General features: G+C 43.0%; 1 protein-coding gene across 1 annotated transcript; it reads left to right on the forward strand.

Annotated features, from left to right (window-relative positions):
• Positions 1–789: 789 nt before the first annotated feature.
• Positions 790–16,990, forward strand: robo4 (roundabout, axon guidance receptor, homolog 4 (Drosophila)). Its single transcript, XM_076274010.1, has 19 exons — positions 790–1,080; positions 2,980–3,306; positions 3,397–3,554; positions 4,548–4,668; positions 5,096–5,234; positions 5,847–5,974; positions 6,787–6,902; positions 7,160–7,391; positions 7,669–7,790; positions 8,180–8,351; positions 8,799–8,993; positions 9,493–9,535; positions 9,734–9,855; positions 10,210–10,530; positions 11,120–11,227; positions 11,521–11,671; positions 13,327–13,587; positions 14,666–14,997; positions 15,648–16,990. Exons 1-19 carry the CDS (start codon positions 1,020–1,022, stop codon positions 15,902–15,904), a joined length of 3,366 nt encoding a protein of 1,121 aa, XP_076130125.1. The 5' UTR covers positions 790–1,019; the 3' UTR covers positions 15,905–16,990.
• Positions 16,991–18,560: the final 1,570 nt, after the last annotated feature.

Genomic DNA, 18,560 nt, shown 5'->3' on the forward strand with positions numbered 1-18,560 from the left:
TGTTGCCACTGGGACACAGAATGCAGGATAGAAGATCAACTGTGTATAGATGAGCTTTCTATGTGTAGCCTAGTATACTTTTATATTTGCCTCCCTTCTTACAATATGCACTTCCAGGTGCTTGTAAAACATGAACATTTCATAGTTTTCATATTTATAGTTTGCTTCTACATGACCAGTTAATTAAAGGCTGTTTGAACAGAAGCTTGTTTTCTTCTTTCATGTGCATTTTATATACTTCCACTGACCCCATCCTTTATTCAACTAAAAGTCCAACACACTGGCAGTATTTTAAGCAACACAATGCAAAGCTCATTAAATGACCAATTATGTATGCCCTTAAAGAGAAATAACTCCGAATCAGTATTCCTCTCTCAAGTCCATGCACTGCCTTTAGAGACAGAATTATTTGATATGCAGACGTAATAGCCTACTCTTTAATCGTTTTTCTGATTGATTGTTCACTTTCCTATTTACTAGACAAGTAGGCCTACACTTTATAAAAGGGACAACTATTTTATATTCGTTTACTGTTCGAAACTATGAACGAAATAGTACCTAACATTCTTTCTTTGATAATTTATTATGTTTTACAAAAAACAGGATAGGCTACGTGCAGAATAAATTCAGTAGCCTATATTCACAATACTTTGTGATACTTTGTCTTATTCGTGTAAATAGACATGTAAAACAATATGCTACACTTTTTTCATCAAAGCCTTGCTGGAATGTTTCACCTTTTATTGCGAGAAGAAGCCGCCTACAGGGAGTGACACAATTCCGGATGGCGCTTTCTTGAACTCAGACATATGTCGCCTACTAGTTTGCGGAAGAATTAGCATATTAAATACAAACTACACGCCAAGTGCAACTGGCAGGGAACTCTTCCCTAAATTGAAGCTTAATTGGAACATCAACTCCTAATCCACAGAAATTCCAACGCAAGACACCGGGGAATTAATTGTTTTTAAAGGCAGATGCGTCAAGAGATTACGGGAGGTTAATAATTATGCTCAATCATGAGCCCACTGCTGGTTTTTAAGCTCCTCTTATGTATCGGAATTACTTGTGGACTTCAAGGTAAGACTTGTAACTGGTTTATTGTTGTTATAAGATATGCGTTTCACAAGTGACTATTAAGATGGAACGAGTAAGTGGCAGGATGTTTGATGGAGTGAACACTAACAGAAACAATAGAGGTGACATAAATGCAGTGTAAGGAATTCAGAATAGTTGGCTTTATTTTGATTATCTAGGCTAAATTGCGTTGTTATAATGCTACAAATGTATAATGATACAACTTTACAGGTGTCCACGTAAGGTGTTGTTTATTTATATCTCCCATAAAAGAAACATTGCAGCAATAACCTTTAGCGCGGCAGACAAAGACCACGCTCTGACAATACACATTTTTGCTTAGAATTGACTTCTCAAGACTAAAATCAGTTTAGAAGAGTTTTGGTCTACTTCAGCTACTTGAACAAAAACATATGGTTTGATGCACATTCATGTAACTTAACCGATTTTGCCTGTGTGCACCATGGACATAACAAATGTAGGCCTATAACAATAAACAACATATAAACAATTTTTTTAAAAGAGTAAACTGCATACAGCGAAAAAGAAAACAATAAAAACTCTCGCCAGCGGATGGGCTCAGAAGCATGTGAGATTTTTTTCCAGGAAATACCCCCTTCAAAAAACAATAGAGACTTTTTATAGACAGAAATTCTTTGCCAAAAATGCCTCAATCACATTCCTATCAGCACTGTTCATACCCTCCTTTCCCTCTGCTGCTGACAGTCATCTGACGTGAGAGTGAAATTGATATTTCCACGTTATTGTAGCCGACTGGTGAAACAGTCCAATGGGTGATATTGTCTTAGATGTCTCTGGGAGTCTTCAGAACGAATGTGAAATACACTGCAAGGGTCTTTAGTGTTACTGTAAGTGCAGCATTTTTGTCTTTTCTTCTAGATTTTGAGTCATCATGGAAAGAAACATCAATTATTTTTGACACTGTCCCATTGTGCTGGTGGTGGTGTTGTCATCAGGCCGCTAATAGCAAGGGTCTGTGTGGCTCTGTGAGCAGGTGAAGGATATCCTCTGGGCTGAAGATTGTGTTTGTGTGAAGGAGCTTTTGTTCCAGGCACAGTGTAAGAAACAATCTGTGGACCACTCGGTTTCCGGCCCTAAGCAGGAAGCAGCCCACGACCCAGGCATCCTACATGCCCAGCGCATAAAACAAAGACAAATGACAAGGTCAACGTAAAGGGCAAAATGTGTTTGTTTATAATGAAGGGTTTTTGATGTTCCCATCACTGGTATTTTGTCATGTTTTGGCCTCCAGAAAAAATAGCATAATATCCATGCATCCTACCATTTACTGACAGGTTTACACTGTTTACATATTAAAATGTGTGTATAGGCAACATAAACCTGATTCCAATGAGGGAACCTAAAAGTACAATTCATTTCAGTGTAGGAGTTCATTTTAATGTCAAATGTCATGTTTTGTGAAACACTGACTGTTTTGTTTAAGGGTGAGAATGGGGGGTTGGGATGTCCCATTCACCCCACTTCATTCTCTGGGGTCCCTGGTTGACCCCTGACCTGATGCGTTCACTGCTAAGTTAAGCAAGGGGCATTAAGTGGAGAGCACAGCACATGGGATGTCTCTGTTTAGTTCTGTTGCCTTGTATGAGGACTGAGAGTTATAATACCTTGTTTAATGTAGGCAGACATTGTCAAATAATATATAGTATAGTATAATGTAGCATGTAAGCATTAGATCTTTTTCATGAGTTTGTTCCACTGGCTTATTTTAGGATGTTTTGAAAGAATTAACAGGTCAGCATTCCTTTGTGTCAATATTTGGCTGACCCACTTACCTGAATCTAGACTGACGCCACTAAACCAACTTTTTTAACGGAAAGTTGTACTGTATTGCCTCCCTGATTTCCTGTTTTCATTTAAAAGGTTCCAAGCCCCCGCCAGATGAGATCCCTCCTCAGATTGTCCACCACCCGTCCGATGTGGTGGTGAAGGTGGGCAACCCCGCCACGCTCTCCTGCAGGGCCTCGGGCACCCCAGAGCCCACTATAGAATGGCTACACAACGGGCAGCCCCTGGACATGAACCGCCAGGACGACCCATCCCGGCCCATCACTCTGCATGAGGGGAGCCTCTTCTTCCTCAGAGTGATGCCCGCACGAAGGGGCCAGTCCCATGAGGGTGTGTACTCGTGTGTGGCGCGCAACAGCGCCGGCAAAGTCACCAGTCGAAATGCCTCTCTGCACATCGCAAGTAAGTCTGGGTCTGTTGTGTGACTTTACGCTACAGACACTGCACTCACTGTTGCTGATGGACCCCCATTCCTATGTTCTCCACCTATAGCGTTGCGGGAGGAGTTCCGTGTCCAGCCCAGTGATGTGGAGGTTGCTGTGGACGAGGTGGCCATCATGAACTGCAGCCCTCCCATCGGGCAGCCAGAGCCCAACGTCATCTGGAAGAAGGACGGCGTGCTCATCAACAGCACGGATGACCACTACACAGTAAGAGCCACTCTTCACTCTCATGTAACACATGCACAAATGAGACCCTTCCTAAGATGGGAGTGATAAAATACTACTCCTGCAGTCAACCAGACAGAGCGAGGTCCTAACAATATTGAGGTCATGAGTTCCTTATGCTTAAGGAACACAGAGATCAAATTTATATTTGTACTACACTAAATACACTCATCTAAACATGTTAAATTAAATAAGCAATTCTAACACTGTGTGAGTGAGTTGATATGTCCTGACATCTTCTTTTTCTGAGAGTAACCTGAAGAGAACTGACTGTTCATCTTATCTGAACATCTTAAGGAGAATATCTAAGTAGGCTACAGTTTAATGTCCTTGAGCAAATAGCTGGAAATAAGGAGAGATCAGAGGATGTACACAAATAGATTGTCTGATCTCGCAGGATTAGACTGTCAAGATGGAGAGCTATATCTGCAACAAAGAGAATGCGCTGTCTAACTGATTTTTCATCCTTTATCAGTTTTGATACTGTTACAAAATGAGTCCTTTTATGTTGGGATGCATACCAGCAGTTTCGGTGAAGCACAGGAAGTGATCACATGACCACAGCATTTTATTATGTCCATCCTCCAGGACTAGCACTTAGACAACAGTTAAAGTGCTCCTTGCATTTGATTGCCAAGTAGCACATATCTACTCAATAAATGTGTATCTGTTCATTATATTTAAAAACATAATTTTGGTGAAGGCTGTAAACAATTTGATGAATCATTATTGAGTGTTATAACTAAATATTAAGAATTACAGCTACTGTTATTCCGTCTGTGCTATAAGCTATGTGAAGGGGATAAGTGAACCATTATTATCTTCTTCTGATATAATAATAAATGGACATATCATTTTAATTATAAGAATAATGGACAGCTGAAGCAATCCCAATTACAGACCTAATGATGTATGAGTTATGGTCCACTCAGACTTATGATCTGTGCTAATCATCTCTCTATCCATTATGCTAAGGTGCTTAATGGAAAATTAATCATCGGCCCTGCCCAGAAGAATGACTCGGGAGTGTATATTTGTGTGGCGTCCAACACCATGGGGGTGCGGGAGAGCCAGGCTGCCAGACTATCAGTATTAGGTAAGAGTGCTCTGGTCAGCAGTAACTCACCCAGGTTGATATGGATGACTTGGGATGATAACCTCTTTGGGCCACAAACATTTATTTTACATGTGTGTGTATTCTGTTTGAGAGAATAACAGTCTGTGTGGTCAATTTGATTGGTGTCAATCCTGACTCATTGCCTTCATTTAATTGCAAATGAGATGGTTTATGACTTATACTCAGACAAAAGTAAATAAGTAAATAGAAAACAAATAGGAATCCCAGATCAGAGATTACAGGTTACTGTACATGTTAAGGATATTACATGTTTTGTCTATGACACGTGATAAAGGAAATCACACAATCTGTATATGGCATGCATGGTTATATGCATGAGATGTAACCAAACTCTCTCTCTCTCTCTCTCTCTCTCTCTCTCTCTCTCTCTCTCTCTCTCTCTCAGTGAAGCCAGTGTTGGTGCGTACACCCCAGGACGTGAGCGTGAAGGTTGGGGAGGCGGCGCACTTCTTCTGTGAGGCCGACGGAGACCCCATGCCCTCTGTGGAGTGGAGCCGGGAGCAGGGCCCTCTGCCAAACGGCAGGTCAGGGATCCACACACAACGCTAACTGAGCCATGCGCTCACTACACCACGCAATTACTAAGGCTCACTACAGAGAGCCATTCCATGCTGACTACACCACACAATTACACTTCTCACTAACTACAGTCAGAGAGCCATTCTACAATGACTACACCACACAATTACTACTGCTCACTACAGAGCCAATGCCTGACTACACCACACTAATACACTACTCACTTAAGAGAGCAATGCGCTGACTACTCGTGTTGTAGCAGACATTGTTACATGGATGCAATAGAGTTTTTTTTTCAGTTGTTTGATTTACATTTGACTTATACATATTGTAAGTCATTCCAAGTCTATTATTTTATGTAGCATATGTAGTTCTCAGGATTGTGTGTGTTGGTTGGTGTGCGTATAGACCCTGCAGAACAGGGTTTGTGAATATACTCATAAGAGAGGGTTTTCACTCATTGGTGGTACAACCCTTCTGGCTCTCTAGTGGACACTGTAAAAGTTAATGGACATTCATTCAGTTTACTCACCCATCATCTCCTTAATGGGCTACTGAAGCATGCTGCAGCACTCTGCACCAATGGCTAATGTTATATTGTTATGTTTGTTTGACAGATATCTGGTCAATCCAGACAAGAGTCTTCAGATTCACTATGTGACTGACCAGGACAGTGGGAAGTACACCTGCACTGCTGTCAATGAGGTGGGAGTATCCACGGCAACCGCAGTGCTTCATGTAGAGGGTAAGATGCAGACAGAAGCACACACAAGCCAGTGGTGGAAAACTCCAACTTCATAAAGTAAATATGTCACCATGTATCGGTACCTGTAGACTTTTATGTCTGAAAGGTACACTGTATAATTCTTTGGTGTTTTTATTGCCAAAAATTGAATATAGTATATGTAAATATGTGTTGATTAGTGTGTAAATACCATAACCAACAAATCAAGGTATTTCACTGGTGATTTCACAAATGAGCTTATCTACCTGGCTGAAGAGTTGGCTGAATTCAAATCAGCTGGTTGTAACATATATACAGTATGTGGTGTGGTAGGACTTTTGCTTTCTGAAGTCAGAGTTTTCCACCTCAAGCTATTACTGCCTCTATAATTAAAGGTGCTCTAAGCGATGCCACACATTTTTTAGGCTAAAACATTTTATGTCACTTACTGCAAACATCACCTAACCAACCGCTAGCTGTCTGTGACCTGAATACACTGTAAAAAAACGCGATCTCTGTGGACAGCACAGGCTCCAAAAAAACGGCAACAACAACAACCTGGGCAAACCTAGCCCATACAAACATAACAAATTGTTCCAGCAAATCACAGACGAGATGCGCATTTACGAGAGTTTCAATTGCACGGGAGCAGCACAGGAGGGAGGGGGAGGAAGTAGAAAGCTAGCTCTCTGTTTTGTTTGAAAGTCAACAGAAGTGACATTACCCAGCTTCGCTTAGAGCACCTTTAACATCGAACATTGGAGAGAATGTTTGGCTTTGCGTTTGCTGCTGTTGGTTGTTTTGCTAAGATGTGTTGTGTACTTTCCTGACAGATGCTTTGAACACTCGGCAGAAGGAGCTTCATAAGGAGCTGTCTGCTCTGCGTGCAGAGCTTCAGACCGTGGCTGTCATGACTCCTTCCTCTAATATGTCTTTGGTGCAGTGGAAGGTACATGGACTTTTGGTTGTAAAGAGAAAACAGACATGCAACAACATCCAGATAGTCACAGGAAGCCATTTTTACTCAGATCTTTATCACAACAGTCAAAGTGCATTGCATGCATACTACTGGCATTATGAGACACATCCACTGAGTGTTTCAAGCCAGCCATCGTCTGTCTGAGAGAAATGCTTTAAAGTAAGAGACAGCAAGTATAAATGCTACAGGCTCTGTACTTATGCTTTTTCACTCTTGGTGTTGCCCAGCTCCAGTCTCTACCAACCCAGCCACACTACCTGGATGGATGTGAGGTGCTGTACCGCTCTCTCCTGCCTGCTAGCTCTGACTGGGCGGCCAAGAAGGTCCCCCTGCCAAGCCTGCAGACAGAGGTCGGTCCCCTGAAGAGGGGCTACAAGTATGAGTTTAAAGTGCGACCATACGGGAGTAACTTATATGGCAGAGAGAGCAACACCAGACACCTCAGGGTGCCAGAGATCGGTAAGGACCGCATCAGCCTCACCATGGGGGTGGTGCTAATTATATCGACATACAAAAATACCCCATGTACCTTTTGAATATACATTATGATTAATTGTGTAAATAACTACACTGTAGATGACAAGTGTAGCATAACCAGTGAAATGTATTACGGTTGCATGATGACACATGATAGTGAGGAAACATGATAGAGCAAGGAGCAGAACTAGGCCATGCTGCCTTGCGGATGTTTTCTATGAGTGTCTGCATGAGGAATAAGCTTCTGATGTGTCCATAGCCCCTGGTGCCCCTCCTCAGGGACTGTCCGTGACGATGCCGGTGGACCGAAACGACACAGTTCTCTTTAGCTGGGGTCCTCCACCTCACGACACTCACAACGGGATCATCCAGGGCTATCAGGTACCGAACAGCAACATGAATCAGACCAGAAGGTGGGGAACCCCGTCGCAGAAAGTAAAAGTCCTACCACGTATTTGTTCCAACCATTCACTAAATGAGCTGATTCAAGACAGCACAACTCCTCAGCCAGATAGTGATATCTGATGTCATATGTGATGATTCACATAGATCATGTGAAATCACCTTTGTAGAACTGATACTAAGCTAATTAGTGAAATTACCATAAAACCAATACATTGTAGAACTTTTACTTTCTGAAGCTGGGGTTGAATCAGACTGAATGGGCCTCTATTGGCCACTATGGGCCACTATAGGCATTAGGGTGTTGTACAGTATTAACAGCATGCTGCTTGTGATGTGCTCTATCTCTACGTGCGTTTCCTTCTCAGGTGTGGTGTGTGCAGTCAGATGGTCAGCCGTTTTTTAACTGGACGTTGGACAGTGGGACCCACAGTCTGGAGATTGGCATGCTGCACCCAGGCAGGCAGTACTGGGTCAGAGTGGCGGCTGTCAATGGAGCAGGAGTCGGCGTGAAGAGTGACCCTCACAGACTGCTAATAGGTGAGGGGAAGCAGTGCACAGCTAGCTCAAGGCATGATCTAAAACTAGCTCTGGGTTGGAGTACATTTCAGTGTCGTTTCATTTGTAAACACGTAAAATGTAGGATAGTAGTATTTCTAAGATCTAAGGCACTCAAGAGAGTTATAGGAAATGGAATATAAAAATGTTTTTTTTCTCACTAAAGTGGTCTGTCCTTCCAATGCAGGGCATATAACAATTAGAATAAATGCTGAATTCTGAATAAATAACGTGATAATTTATAGTCTATTCATTCCTGTCATTCTTAAAAAAAACAAATCCAAACAGGGCCAGAAAATTTAATTTCATATCGTCCTTAGGGGATTTATTAGCATTCTGAAGAAGTGTATAATAGTTGTTTTTACAATATACTGCATGTGATCATTAGCTTCTCTCTCTTTCTCCCTCTCTCTCTCTCTCTCTATTTAGAGAACAACCAGCGTGTGTCTCACGCTCTCCCGGCCTCAGGCGCTCTCCCTCGGGTTCTGGCCGTGGTCCAGGACCCGGTGTTTATTGGCAGCGTCGGCGTGCTCCTGTGTTGCCTCCTTATGGTCACCGCGGTGTGCCTGTACCGACGCCACACCAGGAACTCGGGCCTCGGCCACAGACACCACAAGAGTGCAGGTCAGCAGTTTAGAAAGTGACATCACTTAACAGGCACCAGTCCTCTATATCAGAGTCAGGCTACTGCATGTTAAACATCACAGCCAGGTAAACGGCCAATTGTGCTTGGGTCTGCTGTTGAAGGTCATTCATTGTAAAATTGCTCTCTGCATGTCCAACAACTTAGGGTCAGTGGGGAAGATGTATTCTAACCGGAGTAAGGATGTTATAGCACTCAGATTATTATGCATGCTTGCTCCAGCATATCTGTATAGAAATATAATACAGTATCCAGGTGGGTGTATATACTATACCTTGCAGTCCCCTGCAGTATAAAACGGGTATGTATAAACATGTAAACTAAGGATTACATTTTAAAATTTAAAAACAGGTATCTATGTTGAAGGACTGATGAGAGATTGATGCTATGCTACACATACTGTATATAAAATGTTTAGTTTATTTTTATATCAAATTATATACTCTAAATATGTCCCTTCAATGCATTTGTTTGTAACAGGCTTGTACAGGTTAGCCAGTGAGGACCTCATCATCAAGCACAGGTAATGCATGCCCAAAACTATCATCAGATAAGCCACACACACAATACAAGTGGCTAACACTGTAGATTCATACATCTGAAATGCTCTTGGAAATTGTTTGTTGATCGTGTCTGTAATTATGACACATGGTCTATTTAAAAGCACCCTTGCTGGAGGTGGTGATTATCCAGGGCTTGTCTCACGCAGTGTCTCTTGCAGGATGGCAGCGCCTGACTCACCGTGGATATCTGGGGCCTGGAGACCAGCGCTGTGCGGTAAACCCTACCAGGACCTGTGGGCCCAGGGCCAGGAGAGCCCCAACCCCAGCCTCAGCAAGAGCAGTGAGTCCCAGGGAGGAGTTCCTTCCATATAGCAGAGGAGTCTAGATCTTCTGTAGATGATTTGGTAGAGCAGGACTGCACAAAGTCCATCTTGAGCTGCTATATGAGCTGCTTCAAAAGCAATCATGGATCCTCAATGGCCACCAAAGCACAACTCAGAGATGTTTGAATCCTCAATGGTCACCAAAGCACAACTCAGAGATGTTTGGATCCTCAATGGCCACCAAAGCACAACTCAGAGATGTTTGAATCCTCAATGGTCACCAAAGCACAACTCAGAGATGTTTGGATCCTCAATGGCCACCAAAGCACAACTCAGAGATGTTTGTCCTCTTCTTTCTCTTTTGATGGCAGCTCTTCCCATCACAGCAAAGAAGGACCCCGGCCATCTAGAATCTGTCGTCCCCATAGTGCCTGACAGCTGCGGGGTTTACGGCACGTTCTACGTGGATCTCAGCGGCAACAACCTCAAGACCTTCAACAGTCCCGCCCGCCGTACCAAGATGCCTCACTACCACTCCGCTGACCAGAACTGCGAGACCGTCATCATCCCTCAGCCCGCCGCCAGGAACAAGGCGGCCAGGGATGGGCCGGCGATGCCGTGGAGACGGGCCCTGCCTTCCCAGCCCAATATGGGGGTTCTCAAGGAATCCTGGGAGAAGAACTGCAAGCGAGGTGAGAGCAAACTCAACCAATCAAAAATAAACAAAACAAAACAAACAAAAAGAAAAAATAAGTCTACACACTCAAGCATATTCAAGCAAGTGTATGTGTGTGTGTGTGTGTGTGTGTGTGTGTGTGTGTGTGTGTGTGTGTGTGTGTGTGTGTGTGTCTGTGTGTGTCAGAGGTAGGGCTGCACAATTATCGCAATTGTAATCATAATATGAACCAACACAACCTAATCGCAAAAGCTACAAATAACCGCGCACCGTTAACTTTGTCTCATTTCTGACTTTTGTGTTCATTTCATCCTCCCTGACTATGCCACTTCTGGTTGGTGGGTAGTGTGTGAGAGGCACAGAAATTCTGATTGGTGAGCTTCACAGTTGGTCGGGGGTGCTGTGCTTCTTGTGCACTGAGCGTGCTCACCAATCAGAGGTGGCATAAATTAAAGAGACTTTTGAATATTGAACTGAATCACTTGACACATTGACATTCAAAAGTCATATTCGCAAATCACAATCGCAATATTTTTTCCAAATCGTGCAGCCCTAGTCAGAGGGGTGCAATGTAAAGCGACTAACGTGTGTTGTTAATCCCCCAGAGCTGCATGCTGTGAAGAGCGCCCCATTAGTGCCTATGTCCCAGCAGTCCTGGGCAGTCGGCAGCATCACAGGTGTCAACAAACAGAGACTCAGCCATCAGCCGCCAGGTAACCCAACCATCAACACTTACATTCTTTTTATGTTCTTTCATCACTTTGACATTCTTCACGTTCCTCTATCACTTTGATACACTAAGGTGTAATGAAAGTACACCACATGAAAGTACACTACATCTGGGGAAACATATTACAAACAGTAAGCATTCACAGTTAATTACACATTCAAAAAATAGGAATTGACAATAATTAGACATCCACTGAAAGCATATTAAGGTGTTTAATTTTTTTCTATGTAACCATATTTAATGTACTAATTTCTTCTCTGTTGCCCCAACCCCCAGCCCTCCCTCCTCCAGGTGGGTTCCCAGACTGCCTGAAGTCGACCTCCTCTCCCCGCATGCTCCACTACTCGGCCTCCCTGCACCTGGTGGACATGGCGCCGCCCCCCCCTCGCTGCGGTGATGACATGCACAGCTTGAGCTCAGAGGAAGGGTGAGTCAGACCCCAGCAGCCACAACCCTCCCACCCCCATCCCACCCCACCTCAGCAGCCATTGTTCCACACTTCCTCCTCCTATGGTCCTTTCCTCTGCAGATCTGTGCGGTGTTTGTTTTAAAGGCTTTCTCATGTGTGTGTGTGTGTGTGTGTGTGTGTAAATATTTAGTCCCTATGGATTCAACATAGTTTTTAAACTTAGACTACTGGCATAGCTGTATATAGTGTTATACCTCATTAGCATACTATTGACATTGGAAACATTTTCAGTTATTTGCTTTATAATACAAGAATGCTTACTTTTATAGTAGGCTATTTTCCAGCAATTATAAACCACACAGGACCAGTTTGGTTGTGTGCATTTTGTTGTTATTGTAAACTGTGAATCATTTCCCTGACTACAGAACTTCCACAGACAAAACTCAGGAAGGAGAGCAATATCTGTTAACTGCCTCTCTCATGGGCCTTGAAGTTCACACATATACTGTTTAGTATTTAGGGGCTGAAGCCATAACAACTGAAGTTATGCAGACTAGACTCTCGGATAGCAGATGGGTGAACACTAAAAAGTTTTTGGTCGTTGAAGCCATAACAATTATATTGTATTGCTTCTTGAGGTGATAACAAGCATATGGTGCAACAGCCTGTTGAATAGCAGAGTGTGCACTAAAACTCAGACTCAGACAAACAGGTCAAAATGAGAAAATCTCTATCCATTATTGTGTGTCTGTGGAGTTGCGTGAATGTGTGTGTGCATGTGTATGTGTGTGTGTGTGTGTGTGTGTGTGTGTGTGTGTGTGTGTGTGTGTGTGCAGTTGAAAAGTTCTTCCAAAAACAAGCAAACGTATGGTGAGTGTGGGTGAGCAAGAAACTGGGATTGAGTGAGGGAGTTTGTGCGTGTGAGAGAGGGAGTGTAATAAATGTGTGTGTGTGTGTGTGTGTGTGTGCGTGCGTGCGTGTGTGCGTGCGTAATGCCTTTAAGCATAACCAACTCATTGACTCAAATGCTCTGCTGGAGTTGAGAATGAGACAATTGTGTTAAATCTCATAAAAAGGTTCTTGATTAGGGACTCTTCCAAAAATACCAAGTGCCAACTAAGCTAGGTAGACACTGTGCGCTTGATATAGTAACTCAAAAAATTTCGATCGGATCGTAATTGATGGGCTCACACTAGCCCTACATTGTTTGACTGCTCACACTGGAAGACAGCCAACACGCCAGATATCCAATCGGATTGGACTGGAGCTGGAACAATGATTGTTGCCTCTTCTAATCATGCGTCATGAGCCTGTTTAAACTACCCAACAAATTGGACAGACCAGATTCAAAAGTTTGTTGGATCTGATTGATTCTGGGCTAAAATCAGTGCCTGTTTGGCATAAGTCAGCACCAATCAAAGGCTGCATGCATTATTTTGCTTTTATGATGTCATCACATAGATGTCTCATAGAAAGTATTTTGCAGTGTTTTTAGAATACAAAAATACACCAATTTCTTCATAGCCCAATAGAATACAAATGACAAAATACTATTTTGTATTTGAAATACGTATTTTTAAATATATGTGTCAAAATAAATGGCTGCCCACCCCTGACCCTTACTACAACTACTGTACAGTTAGGACAACTCTAAAAGCCACATCTGACTCCAGCTCCAGCAGGTCAACCAAGCTGACGATGGACGTGGGCTCTCTCCAGTCCATCTGCACGGCGTCTGCGGTGCGGGGAGCGGCCACCCCCGCCTCTGTCTGCCCCTCCTACCCGGGCCGCACCTACAGCCGCCTGTCCACCGCCTCCTTCTGCAGGTCCGCAGAGCCCAGCCTGGACGAGGACCTGGATCTGGACGACGCCACGCTCTCCACGCAGGACGCCACGCAGTACCTGGAGATCAGACCCAGAATGGACAGGGCCGGGTAGGACTCCCATTATTTACTCGGCCGTGGGGACGGGGACGGGGCCGGGTAGGACTCCCGTTATCTACTCGGCTGTGGGGATGATCTGGAAAGAATGTACTAGTGTCTTGGTAGGACACTCTAGAACAGGGGTTCTCAAAGTTTTGATTGGTGAGGGCCAATTCAGAAACCCAACATTGAACTGAGGGCCGCCAAAGGGGCGGGAGGACAAAAAGAAAAAAATAAACTGGAAAAAAAATCCCATTTGTAATCATTTTAATGACCAGGTTGCATCTCTACAGTTTATACTGTATTAATTGCATTAAACACATTTTAATTCATAACTGAGGCTAAACCTGGCAAAACTTGTGAAAATCTCAAGAAAAATTGCAACGCACACACAATCCCTGCGGTTCTCTACCCTCAACAGACAAATTTGGGATATAACAGTTCTGGTTGCAGTCCATTTCAAGTACAAACTTATTTAGAACAAACAGTCTCAGTGTGCCTTGCTTCTTATCAGCATAGGCCTTATTCAGGGCCAATTCCAGCTACCAAAGCACCACAGGAAAACCTGACGGCCACGAAACACCACTAAACGGAGATTCATTCTTTTCAAAGCACACAGTTGTACAGTTTTAACAGTTTTACAGATGTTATCAGATGTTATCGCGGGCCACCAGAAATGTTTCCACGGGCCGCCATTGGCACCCGGGCCGCACTTTGAGAACCTATGCTCTAGAATGTGTTTAGCTCAGGGCATTTGTCATAAAAGTTTGATAAATACATTTTAAGAAGAACTTTTGAAAATTAATTACTAAATGTAAATACCCTCATTGCTGGATAAATGTGTATTATTCACAGTCACATGTTTACATAAGTTCTTTACAAACAAATAGCTGCTTGAGATGAGAGCATAGTTTTCCTCCATCCTAAGCAGGGCACTTTAGAGCAAAAACATGAAGCTACTGTATGATTCCCTCTTGGCGTAAGCTTTACAGGGAAATAGCGGGACATTAACCCTCTCAGGTCGAGCATTTCTTGTGTCTCCAGAGTGAAAGATAAAACACTTTAATAATTCATTCTCTGTTATTTTCAGTGTACTACCAGATAACCTCACCCCGAGGCCCTTCTCCCCGACCCCCACGTTTGGCTACATCTGTGGGCCATCAGAGGTGGAGGAGGTGAGCGAGCGCAGGGGTCACCAGCGTGGGGTGGCAGGCCGGGCGCAGCTGAGGAGCACCCCCTCGTCCTGCTGCAGCGAGTGGGAGGGGTCCCTGTGGAACGCCTGGGGCTCCATCTCCGAGGGCAACATGCCCAGCGCCCGTACCAGCATCATCAGCTCGTCTGACTGCTCGTTCATGAACGATGCCAACTTCGCCCGAGTCCTCGCCCTGACCGCGGAGTCGATGACTGGAGCCAGTCTCTCAGGCAAGCACTCCACATTGTTAAACACTGTTTACACCAGCACTCCACGCTGTGTTTCTAATGACTTCAGTTTGCATTTAGGAATGGTACAGTTGTTTGGTCTGTGATATTCTGCCATCTGTGTATTTAATCCTGTCTAATTACTTCATGTAACCACTAGGTGGTGGACTTATGTTATGCTATGCTTGCAACATTTTTTAGAGAAATCTGATGGTTGTATACTTCCTACCACTAGATGGGGATGTTTCTCCACTCAAAGCATACCCTCTTTTCAGTTCACCCTAATGTAGTTGTACTCTGTTGCTTGTATTTGCTGTCACTGGGATATTTCAAACTCCAAAAGTATTTTGAAGATATTTTACATGAAATCAATGATTTTTTCTTGTATTTTTGTAAAACCTTATACAAATACAAAATACAGAAAACTTTACATTCGTAGTAATGGTGTAAAGGGCGTTGCTGAACGCAATTTACAACACCATCATGTACTATATATTACATGTAATGTCAGCAAACTGAATTAGCCACTATTCTGAGTTGATAGAATTGTTTCTCTATGAGATGGCTGTGTTCTTATCTCTCTCTCTTTCTCTCCTCTGTTTTTATCTTTCTATCTGTTCTATCTCTCTGTCCCTTTATTACTGTGTGTGCAGATTTCTCTCCTTCTGGGTCTCCCCTGAACGTGCTCTTCCCCCCTCCGCGGGACTGTTTCGGGGAGCTGGACCCCTTACCCGTGTGGGACTGGGGCACTACCTGGGTGGACGAGATGGAGGCGCAGTACCACGCCGGCCGGACAGGGGGCGCCACAGCTGCAGCCGCAGCCAGCCTGTCCTCTGTCCCAGACTGCTGGGGCTATCACCACCGCCAGGACCCCAGGCAGGCCAACCACAAAATGCCATCGCACCGATGAGCATCGCCACATATACTCATCACTAGGTCACCCCTAGAGAACTTTAAACATGTTGAAGCATATAGTATTTTCAACCTATTTTTGGTTAGTTGACTGACATGTGAGTGCCAATGCGATTCTTTCTGTCTTGAATTCTTTACTGATAGGAGCAGCCTATCCATAATAGTGTCATGGGTGATGAGAATTGTTTAACCAGTATCCAAACCCCAGGTTAACCTAATTCACAGGTCATGTTTGAAGTAGACGCTCCCCGAGTACCTCAGGGCAACACCTTTCTATATATGCTTTGGGATTGACAAACGTTTTGATGTTCAATTCTTGTGAAGACAATTTGAAATGGTTTGTAGTGTTTTGTATGTTTTTTTAGACTGCAATTTCATTCTGCAAATCGGATAATAATCCAGTCAATTTTAACACAGTGTACAGATGTGTTCTTTGGTTTATGATGTCAGTATGTATCAATACTTTACTTTGCCGTTTAATGTATTGTGAGCCTTGAATTGTTCACCCATTTAAACTTGGCAACAAATGCCCAGTTGAGTTCTTTCCTGTCATTTTAGTTTTATTCTGGTAATTTCTATGATTATCTTGTAGTGTTATCAGTAACATTTTGACAAATGTTCTCTTACTGATTTATGGATTATATGAAAAAGGTAATAGATGTGGGAACACTTTATATAACACTGCTTATGTTACAGTGTAATTATTGTAAAAGCATTTCAGCAAATTTGTGAAGCTTCGTGAGCCTTAAACCACCTTGTACTAATTCTGACTGAGCCTGGAACATGTTTGTATAAAGTACTCTGCAATTTTTATATATATACTGTATATATTACATTGTAACATGGGCACAGTGATATATAGTATTACCATAGACTTTAACATTATTGAACAATTATGGAAATTTAAGGGAAAACTTAGGGGAAAAAATGTATTGAAAACTAATTTTATCCTATAGTGGAAATGTAATAATGTCAACCTCTCCAGAGGTTTTTGAAAGATGTCTTTTTCTATGACTGCATATGTTATATAAGGATGTATTCCGAACTAACCTTGCTTTCTGTATATCTATCTATAAATATAATAAACAAATAAACAAAAATCAACAGCTTCGACAGCATCTTCCAATCTCCTCCTCCTGTGTTCTGCTCATCTGTGTTGATCTGCAGGGCCTGGTCGGAGGTCTTTGTGACTGTGTACATCATTTGAAACTCCTGATCCTGGGCGCACACAAACACAAGTCCCATTACAGCACAGCCGAGGCGGCTTGTCTGACATGCTCCCCTCCAATCTTGGAGGATTATCCCCCATCTCCACAACTCCTCATGGCCATATGCTTGGCAGGAAAAAAAAACACGTCTTCCCTGCCCCCAGTACCAACGCACACACACACACACACCACACATAAACACACACACAAACACACACACACACATACACACACACACACACACACACACAAAGATACAAGGACATACAGGAACACTCAGGAACACAAACCCTTTCTCTCTTTCTCCCTCTTTCTTTCACACACACACACAGCATAGGTCTCAGCACCAGAGTTAAGATGGCAGCCAAAAACACTATCTTTTTATAGCTTGTCAGTAATCCAGTGACCCACATTACCATGCAATATAAAACAGTGCTTTTCCTGTTCAGTTTGATGTTGATGTTGTTCACTGCAATTTATTTTTCATGATATAGCTACCATTTGTCCAGTGGGATTATATGTTGTGGAGAGAGAAAGAAGAAATGAAACATTCATTTGTTTGACCTCTTAAATCCTTGGTATTGATTGTGAGGCTTTAAGTTTTATGAAACTGTTAATACATCTCCTTGAGCCGTAGCGCTAAATGACTTTTCATGATAAAATGAAATAAAATGTAAATTGGAAGGGCAGCTCCATATTAAGGAATCTCCCTGGAGATCTGACAACCAAATCCACAAGTTAGAGGCTTGGGACTCTCGTTAGCAAAGCTCACACCAACACAGATGTCCTCTCAGATAAAAATAAAAAAAAGAATGTACTGCAGCATCCATTGCAAGGGAAATTAACTTACAGAACTTACAACAATATTATCTGAACTGTATTCTGTACATCTGCATTTCTAATCTACATCTATAGTTGCAGACTGATATGTGGTTACAGATACATAGACATTAGTGTGGTAGGTAGATTGATACATTGACAGCCTCAGAAGCCAGCATATGAGAACAGTGCTCATACTACTGGCTGTGTAAGTCCTGATGTTCCCCGTCTCTGATATGCCAGGGATCCCCTTTCTGTGAACTGGTTTCAGAGACAGAGGGCCCCGCCATCACTGCATTTAGCCAACTGGTATGGGTCAAGCCCAGGGGAGTCAGGACAGCATGTAGCCCAGACTGACCCACATACTGCTGGGGAAGATTAAACTTCGGTGTCCCTCCATCTCCAAGCTAGAAAGGGGGTTTACTCTCCGCTACACTTCCAATATGTAATCCATTTCCCCCCCTCATGTAATTTCACAATCTGCCTGTTCGTAATTAAAACTGTAAATCTTGCTTTATCAACATGCATCTTGTCAAACACCAAGCTATAAGTTCCATGATGCCAACATCGAAATGTTGACTTTTTTTTACGAGCATGCGTGGGAACAATACCCTATTATTTTAGTGC

This window comes from Alosa pseudoharengus, unplaced genomic scaffold (assembly GCF_046254945.1).
Source record: "Alosa pseudoharengus isolate Yale_2024_CS ecotype anadromous, Long Island Sound unplaced genomic scaffold, YU_APseudo_1.1 YU_APseudo_1.1_scf_8, whole genome shotgun sequence".
NCBI classification, from domain to species: Eukaryota; Metazoa; Chordata; class Actinopteri; order Clupeiformes; family Clupeidae; genus Alosa; species Alosa pseudoharengus.